Consider the following 9,957-nt stretch of genomic DNA (forward strand, 5'->3'; position numbering starts at 1 on the left):
ATACAGCCATATAAAAATAAAAGGCAAAACTTGCAAACATTTTAGAAAGACGAACCATGCAGGAATGCCCCAGTATGTGAGTGTAAATGAGAAGGATGACTCATTCTTGGGACAAAACTGAGATCAGTGTTTAGTATGCCAAAGGTACAAAAAGTTCCACTCACAGGAGATAACAACAAATAAAAAAACAAGTAGGCAACTATGTTCAATTTCAAGAAATACACAAATCAAAATCAGAGTGGGCCAAATGTATGAGAGCAGGTTCAATCAGAGAAAATATTAGGAAATCGAGTGAATGCTCTAATACGCGAAGGGCATCTAGCATAGCCCTAAAAAAGCAGTGTTAAAGCCACGTCCTCAGTCATCTCACCCTGCCAAATCCTGAATCATGTGATTATATGCATAGGATAGAAGACCCCATTACTGAGACCTGAGTCTTATGATGGCCTATAAGAGTTCAGTAGGACCTATTAGCAGATTCTGGATTATCTCGTTTATTTTGAATCATAGACGTTAACCAATACAGTTGAAATAAATACTTTTCATCAGCACCACAATGCTTGAAAGAACTACTGCAAGAACATGGATATGTATGGCCATCACCTGTAATTTGTCAGAGCAAAATATTCGAATTTTTTACGCAAGTTGATAGCTGCATCTGGTCCCCACTCTCTAGGATGTTGAAACACTCTGTAACTCACAAGTTGGTCAAAGACAACCAGAAAAATGGACAAAAATGTACAAATGTCACTTAACTGAAAGACATATAACATGTAACTGATACTTGAAACCTGGATGTCATAAAATTCTCAAAAATTTCCAATTAATTTCCTATATAGTAGGAGAGGACCACCTCCATAAAAAATGGGAAAAAAAAAAAGAAGGAAATTCTGCATTCTACGGAGCACCCTCGTAATGATTTAACCATTCATCAGCAAGCCACAACTCCCCAATATAATGAAGTAATCTAGTTCAAGTTGTCAGACCCTCACTGCTAATAAAACTTCATTTGATCAAAAACAAAAATAAACCAAAGTTGTGTCAATTGTCAAAAGAGCCTAATCCCAAAGTGAAACGAAACAAACAACTACTGAACCAAATAACAATCAGACTTTCTCTCTCTCTTTTGAAACTTGAAATATATATATTGAAATCAAAGAAATTAACATACTAATGGGGGCCTTACAAGGGAAAATTACAAACTAGGCATTTGATCCCAAATGATCAAGGAGTCCTTAGTTAACCCTTCATTTGCAAGCTTATCAGCCATAGAGTTTCCTTCTCTGTGAGTGTGTGTGATACGACCTAAGGCTAATTTAGACATAATGGACTCAATATCAAAGAACGTAGGGGTGAACCTCCAAGGGATGTCACTCTCCTTTCTCAACCACTTGATGACAGGTTGAGAATCCCCTTCAATCCACACTGGCCTTGAGGGGAGGCTAGAGAGTATTTTTAATCCATTCCAAAGAGCCAATATTTCTGCATCAACTGCTTGCACTTCTCCAGCTGGTCCTGCATATGCCTTGATGATAGATCCATCACTAATTGAAATTGTACCACCAAAACCAGCTACTCTTCTTCTAGTGCTTCCCAAACAAATCTCTTTACTACTTCCAACAAAGTTGAGCTTGATCCATCCTGAGGAAGGTAGAAGCCACGAATCTGTTGTTCTAGCAACATGATTAACCTAGATATAAAAAATTTAAAATATATAAATTTTCAAGGCAGAAAATAAAATGAAGAATTACGCAATAATTATTGAAACCACACCAGAGTACAATCAACGGGAGATGAGTCCATGTCAATCAAGTGAATCAACTACATGAAAACCCTAAATTTCACTTAAGAGAGAGAAGGTGAATCCATAATCCCAAAAGCCCTAGCTTATGTGGTACAAACTTGATGGGTGGCTAGTATAACCATCCTCATTATCAACAAGTAGGAAGAGAACTAACATAATCAGTTGATCAGTAAAGTCTGCACTTTCCATAAACTAAAGGGCTTAACTGGATTCTAGACCAAAGTTGGACGAGAAAATCATATATTTTAGTTTCCTAATTCTAATTCTAAGAATAGATAAAAATAGCAATATCTTGTAAAATACAAAGAAATCTATAGAAAAAATTGATTCTGGCAAGACTCACACCTGATTAAGGTCAAAATGGCTCGTTTGAGAATTCTGGATGTTAGAAGGGCCAACAGTCAATTCCTGAAAATGTATTAAATATAATGATTATGTCCAGAATAAATAAGTGTTGAAAATAACAATAAAAAAAAGTGTAGAAGAGCATTTTTTTGTTCGGCAGAACAGAACATAGCTCTTGTGGGGATCATACTAAATGTAACATAGCACGATTCTTACCGGAAGCCCACCTGATTAAGGTCAAAAATATTTGGTTCAGAGGTTTGGATGCAATGAAGGCCAGCAAAGGATTCCTACAAAATGATGCAATGTCATTTTCTGTAAATGTATGTCGGTTATAAACTAATAAGATAAATAATACAGGGACTTTCAAAATGACTAACCCCGAAACTAGGAGTGTCAGAAGAGTGATACTGGTCGTTCATATCACCTGAGGGACCAGGAGGTGCACATGCATACATGCAAATGTTTGGACACACATTCCTACCAATAACAAGGTGTCTTGAGTCATTTCCTATGAATTAACGATTTAATCAAAGTATACACTGTGAATATTAATATTTGCTCACAATAATCTACTGTGATTTTGAATATCTTGATCACCTCTTCCCCCAACATTGCAAGGAGCATTTGGTTCTGAGGCCAAATCAAATTAAAGAAGATAAGTAGCCAAAACAATGATGATAAACCATATCAATTAGAAGAAAAAATAAACTAAAAATAACAATAGTGAATTCTAATTATTTTGAAACATACCCACTCCCACATTGCTGGAATGCGAAGGCATGGCATTGTAGTCATTTGATTCAGGCACTGTTCTGGTTTTCTTCTTCCCTTGGATCTCCCCCAACAAAGGCGTAATTCTTTTGGGTGGCCGGCCTCTTGTTCTAACATGTGGTGGATCACATAAAGCTGCTTGGCTTGCTGTGGATAATGCCTGATTATCTTCACTCACAAGGTATTTTGAGCTCTCATTATTCTTAATCAACTCAATTGGAGGGAACGAACTTCTAATGCCCCCATTATCAAGATGAGTGATTATTGGGTCTTCCTCTGAAACCTTTTCCAATTCTCTTAATTTTGCCTCGATATTAGACTTTGCAATTTGATAAGCTTTCATAGAGAATGCTCCCTTGGCAGAAAGATTAAGAGCTAGGTGGAAAAGATCACTGTGGCGGAAGGCCAAGGAATTCTGATAGTCAGCTTGCATTTCCTTCTTGGTTTTATCCAAAACTACCCCCCACTTGGCTCTTTTTGTCCATCTCTTCTTTAAATAGACCTCTGGAACCAAAATAACGTTTGTAGCTGTGAAGACTTTTAAGATATGCCTACATAGACTACCCATGAACTCAAAATTTTGGCAACTACAAGTCACCTGAATATCATTATCACAAGAGTTCATTTTAACAAGAAAATTCCTGTTTTGTCCCCACCTTGACAATACAAATGTTCGATTTGTCTCTGGTGTTTCTGTCTCTACAGCAATGAAGTTAAAACTATCACAAAACTCCTTATGGAACTCTTTAAACATCGATCTAGTGTAAATGTCAGCCGCTTGTTTTTCCATTGGAAGATCAGACTTCAAAACATGCCTTGTTTGGTGTGACCTAAAATCTTCATAAGTTTCCTTTTCACGACTATTACCAAGTGCCTTCTCATACTGATTAATAAACTCAGTGAGAGGAAGTGACTTGTTTAAGTAGCCATTAAAGAAAGAGTGTACACTTTCATTTCGTTGAGTCGTCGTCATGTCTGCATGGAAGACGTGCTTTGAGTAAATTGGAACCCATTTGTGCCGTTTCTTGTATATATTATCAAGCCATTCATTACCACAAAGTTCATAATTTTCAAGTAACGATGCCCACCTTGACTCAAACTCATCACACGACAGGGGCTCATAGATGCATTTCTTGAAATCAGTAGTAAAGCTGCTCTCATTAGTGTACAAATGGCTCAAAAACTTAGCTGTATTTTGGAAGATATGCCATAAAGATAAAAGGTGGTGAGTTCCTGGTAACACTTGTTCCATTGCCTTTTCTATTTCTTCATCTTGGTCGGAAATAATTGTAACGGGATGACAACCATGCATCGCCTTCAACAATGTCTCCAACAACCAAGAAAACGACTCCTCAGTTTCATTTAAAAGAATTGCACAACCAAACAAGACAGTTTGTGCATGATGATTCACACCAAGAATTGGAGCAAATGGTCGTCCATACTTGCTAGTCCCGTAACTTGTCTCAAAACAAATCACATCCCCAAAGTAGCCAAAATCCATCCTGGACCTAGCATCGGCCCAAAAACAATTTAGCATCTGATCCTCTTCATCAACTTGTATGGAATAAAAGAACGATGGATTCTCAGTTTGCATCTGCCGAAAGTAATTGAACAAAACCTGTGCATCACCCTTTTCCAGTTTCTTCCTCTTTTTCTTATTTATGCGATTTCTTAAACGTGGTTCAAAAGACCCAACCTTCTCACTCCCAGCAGCTTCCCTTGTTATTAGGTAGGATGCTACTTTTTTTGGTCTTGCAACTGCATCGATCTCTGCATCAACTACTTGTGTCTGTGTTGTTGATTGTATTTGTTTATGAGACCTTAACAACTGCATTTCTCCCAAACGATCACATTCATGATTATGTTCCTCGATGAATTTTTGAACAACCCATTTACCGTCAGTACTTTTCTTCACTTCTAACTTCGCATTGCAACCTACTCTTGTGACCGGAAGGATTCGTGGCCTCACCTTCACAACAATACCACCCCTCACTTGTTTACGATCATTGTTATCTTCTTCACAGTTTTTCCGACGATAACCTTCTTTGGAACAACAGAACCGACGAAAAAGAAGCGAACCGTCTTTATTTGATTTACGGGTTTTATCTTTTCGTACTATGAAACCCACAATTCTAGCGTATGCATTGTAGAAGAGAAATGCTTTATGATGAGACTCAAACTCCATCCCAACAGATGGTTTCTCACACGTCACTTCGTTAAGTGTTCTCAATTCATCCGACGGAGGGATTTCCTCTACTCCACACCTATCGATTTGTCCCTGAGTCGCTTGTCTCCCTCTATGGGACCTCAACAAATGAGTTTCCCCCAAACTGACACATTCATGATTGTGTTCCTCGACAAATTTCTGTACAACCCATTTTCCTTCCGTCGTTCTTTTCACGTCTAACTTCGCATTGCAACCAACCCTCATTTTCTGGAGAATTTCCGCTCGTCTTTTCATGTCTAACTTCGCTCTGCGACCTATTCTCGTGGTGACCAATTGAATTCGTGCTTCCACCTTCACAGCACCACCTTCTTTCCCTTGCTTTGATCTATCATTTGAATTTTCACGACTATTTCGGGGATGCCCTTCTTTTGAACAACAGAATCGACGGAAAAGATACGATCCATCGATATTGGATTTACGAGTTTTATCTTTTCGTACACTAAAACCCACAATCGCAGCATATTCATTGTAGAAAAGAAATGCTTGATGAAGTGTTTCAAATTCCATTCCGACAAATGGTTTCGAACATGTTACTTCGTTAAGTGTAAAAGTTTCAGAATTTACCGACTTATCTCTACTTTCTGAAACAGCTTCAAATATCTCACTATCAGCTACCAATGAATCATACTGGCTTGTGCTCTCCATGTCCATTTTGCCTTAAAAAAACCCTACTAAAACAGCAAATCAACATCTAAATAAATAAGTTTGGATAAGAAAGACTCATGAAAACGGACAACAGATGTGAAATAAAGCAATTTTAGCAGTTCAGATCAAGAATTTTATCGAATTTGGAGCAAAAAAAAAAGAGGCATTTTTTTAGAGGAGATTAGGACTTACTAGCATATATTTTGAGAGAAATCAACTTGGATTAAGGACCGGAGAAGTTAAAGAAAGACTTTTAAGGCATCTGAGGAGCTCCAATCAAGCTGGGATCAGTTCAATCTCTTCTTGGTCTTGCGAAATCTGCTCTGTAGATGAACCTCTCTCAATTTGGGACATTTAGGTATTTGATGGATGAAGAAAGAAGAAATTGGGAGAAATGGAAGACGAAGGAGGCCTTTGGAAGGTGGAGAGATTCCTTTCGATTGATCGAAACAGTTCTAGCTACTCTTTCTGGCCGTCCAAATAATTTGATTCATTGTACGGCTGCGATTTCACAATTATCTGATCGTCAAAATTTGGTGGCGCCGCTTCGGTTCACATTTATAGAAATTATTAGAGTCTAACTAGATTTACTGGCTTAGTAAGACTTCAACTCTTAGTAAGGGTCGTTGGATTACCAAGTCAAAATCACAGCCCTCTATGTTTCATCGAAAAACTCACATAACAAAAACATTTAAATATATATATATAGTCAAAATCACAGCCCTCTATGTTTCATTGAAAAACTCACGTAACAAAAACATTTATATATATATTTAAATTAGATCCAAAATTTTGAAAATGAGCGACTACCGAAGTTTCACATAACTCCCAAAACTTAAAAATGAAATTTAATGGTGAAAAATAACTTCATTTTAAAAAAACATATTTTAATTTTTCAAAATTTATAGAATTTCGTCCTCTACAATCTTAAAGCATTGGATCATGTTTTTTGAGGTTAAGAGGAAAGCCTAGCCCCTTAGTTAGGATTGGACTCTTTTTCAAATTGTTATACTCTTCTACCTTTGCAACATCCAACGAATGGTTAAGATGGGAGGAAAAAATGAATCTCCTAATGATTCGTATTATCCCTAGGATTCGTCTAAATCTATATAATGAAACCTATGTTTTAAAATTTGCGTCGATTATTAACCCGTATCCAAAGTGGTGCGACCGATAGGTCAAATTGGTAGTTTCTTCAAGTAACTTCAACTTCAAAAATATGGTCCAATGCCACAACATTTAGATTAGAAATTTTAAGATTTTTTACAAAAGAAAAAAAAATTAAATAAAAATCCATCGTTGGATTTAATTTTGAAATTTAAGAGATAAATAGTCATCCATTTCAAAGCATAGATCAAGTCAAAAAAAAATATTTATTTATTTTAAATCGGATCTAAGCATGAATTTTTTAAGGTTGTAGTGTTGTTTTTTCGACGTGGCAATCCATTTGGAGTTATTAATTAAAATCTTACTAAGTTTGCTAATTTTTCTCAAATATTCACTAAATTGTGAAAGGGTAAGTTAAAAAGCACCCCAAAAATTAGATCGGTCCTTTGAAAACTTTGGTCGAGCCACTAATTTAATTGGTAGAGCCAAGCAGGCCAGTTGATTTTTAAATTTTAGTTTTTTCAATTGACTTGACTCGTAAAAGCTACTAGGACTAGTCTAATCGATCAATCTAGTCCAATTTTAAAAATATTGAACAAAACACAATTGTGGATCTTACTCCCACTACAGTTTAATAGGATATAAACGTCTAATTACATTTATAATTGAGCGGGATCCACACTACTCCACTTTATTATCTTTTCCTCTTCATTCTTTGCAAATTTATAAAAACAACAGTGGACCCCACTCTATATACCCCACAAAATTGTAGTTCGAAGTTAATCTGTAATCTTATGAGATATAAAGATTATGAAAAATGAGTGGGGTCCATATAATCCTATTTATTGTCTTTTATATTCTCCACACTTCAAATCTATTGTATGTCCTTTCCTCACACATTTTGATAAAGTTGTATTGGAGTAACCTCAAGATTGTACCTCATATTGCACATCTTGATCACGTGAAAAATGCATAGGAGCAATAAATGCTTTTCACTTGTATCTCAATGAAAGCCCCTATGATTCCTTTGCAATTTTACGTCAAAATGTGCAATGTGAAGTACAAACTTAAGTCACTTCAACATTATTCTTTTCAATAATACCCCTCTACTTTACCATCTTTTTTGTTTTACTCCTTTAATTCCACATAGGATGCCCATGTCATATGAACAAGCAAACTCTAGTAATTTATATAATAAAACACTCCCACTAATTTGTCTTGAGATGTATACCCTATAAACAATATATCTCAAAGAAAGTTATCCCTCTTCTTTTATTTTATCTCTTCTCCTCCTTCCTAAGAATATCCAAAACTTTGTTGTCTTTTACTTTCTACCCATTTTCAAAAATACACTTGCATTTTCCTATATTAATTTTCCTTTCTCACCCCTAGATCCCAAAGATGTTGTCTGTGCCAAACTCTACTTTATATAATAAACACTATTGTGTATCCCATACTTTTATCCCTTACATTAATAGGGATTGTGATAAAATCCCCCTACGAATCTTGAGAATCACTTTTGACTTTATTATATATTTTTTTTTCTTTTTTTTTTCATCTTTTTTCAATAATGCCCTTCTAACTTTATTTTATTTCTTCTACTCTACTTTCCAAGAATACCCATTCAAGTTTATTATTTATTTTATACTACCATTTTTCAAAAACATATTTCCAACTTTATTGTATTTTCTTTCTCTCTCATTATTTTCAATAATACCACTCAAACTTTTATTTCTCTTTTACCCCCTTTTAATCCCTGAGAGGATGCTCATGCCTATGACATAGGCATATTCTACTTTTCCATAAGGTTTAGTTTTGCTTTCACGATCAAATGCTTAATAAAAACTCCCATGCCCCATTTATTTCCTCAAAGTGCACTCTCTTTTTTCCTTTATTTTCATCACTATCATTTTCATCCCCCTCATTTTTCCCTTTCTTCTCCTTCACTTTTTCTCCCCTCTCTGCTACCACCACCTTATCCCTTCTTTTTTATCTTTTTTTTTTCTTGCTACCAAGTTTCTTCTTTTCCACTATTACCATCACATGAAATTTCAAAAGAGATAGGGGGAAAATGAGGCATGGGAGAAAAAGAAGAAAATGAGAGAGACATATAAAAAGAGTGGAGGAAGGCAACAACGATGATGGTGGAGAAAAGAGAGAGAGAGAGATGTGCGGCAAGTGGTAATGGAGAAGAAGACTTTAGGGTATGTTTGATTGCACATGGAAAATAAGGTGGAAAATCAATTTCCATGGAAAATGACATTTTTCAAGTGTTTGATTGCACATGGAAATGAAATTCATTTTCCACCCCATTCAAAAAGTCCACTAAATCATGGATTTCACTTTCCCACCCATATGGGTGGAAAAATGAAATCCACCCATGTTTTCCATCATCAATTATTCCCTACCACCACCACTACCACTACCACCACCACCACCATTACACTAACCTTGCCGTCGTCGTCATCGCCGTCGTCACCATCGCCGTCGCCGTCGGCTCAGTCTCCGACCACCTTCTCTCTCTCTCTTCTTATTTTTCTTCTTCTCCATCCCTCACCTCCTCCGCCACCACCACCACCAAGTTCTCCCCCCATTTTCCTCACTTACTTCATCGTCGCCACCGCCACCGCCACCGTCGCCCTCGTCGTCGCCACATCCTCCTTCTCCTCTTCTTATTTTTTCTCATATTTTTTCCATGATTTTATCCAAGTGAAATCAAACAATGGAATTTGATTTTCCAACCCTACCTATTTTCCACAACTAATTTTCTATGGATTTCAAATTCCATGGAAAGTGACTTTCCATGCAATCAAACATACCCTAAGAGGAAGAGAAGGGGGGTGTGTATTAAGAAAATGGAGGGGGAAGTGGAGTACATTTGGGAAAAATTATGAAAGTGGGAGGGACATGGGCGTCTTTTTCTTTTTTATTCTTTATTTTAGAGAGTTAATATTGAACCACCAATTTTTACTAACGTCACACCAACTATGTGGAGATTTATATAGGAATTGGTGTGGCATTAGTAAAAGTTAATGTGTCAATAGTAATTCTTTTA

At 36.4% G+C, this 9,957-nt stretch overlaps 1 protein-coding gene across 3 annotated transcripts; it reads right to left on the reverse strand.

Moving 5' to 3' along the window:
* Positions 1-603: 603 nt before the first annotated feature.
* Positions 604-6,336, reverse strand: LOC147407474 (protein FAR1-RELATED SEQUENCE 7-like). Of its 3 annotated transcripts, none has more exons than XM_086436060.1 (7): positions 5,988-6,335; positions 2,903-5,818; positions 2,716-2,782; positions 2,530-2,629; positions 2,377-2,439; positions 2,150-2,212; positions 604-1,690 (listed from the first exon to the last, which is right to left on the reverse strand). In XM_086436060.1, the coding sequence occupies exons 2-7, from the start codon at positions 5,799-5,801 to the stop codon at positions 1,196-1,198; spliced, it is 3,687 nt and encodes a 1,228-aa protein (XP_086292186.1). In that variant the 5' UTR covers positions 5,802-5,818; positions 5,988-6,335; the 3' UTR covers positions 604-1,195. The 3 variants fall into 3 exon arrangements, 2 of the variants coding, with proteins under 2 accessions (XP_086292186.1, XP_086292187.1); XM_086436061.1 differs by having other exon boundaries at positions 2,903-5,821; XR_015176806.1 differs by having other exon boundaries at positions 1,604-1,690; positions 2,366-2,439; positions 5,988-6,336.
* Between the last annotated feature and the right edge of the window lie 3,621 nt (positions 6,337-9,957).

This window comes from Akebia trifoliata, chromosome 3 (genome assembly GCF_017979445.1).
Source record: "Akebia trifoliata isolate Shusen 1 chromosome 3, ASM1797944v1, whole genome shotgun sequence".
Lineage (NCBI taxonomy): Eukaryota > Viridiplantae > Streptophyta > Magnoliopsida > Ranunculales > Lardizabalaceae > Akebia > Akebia trifoliata.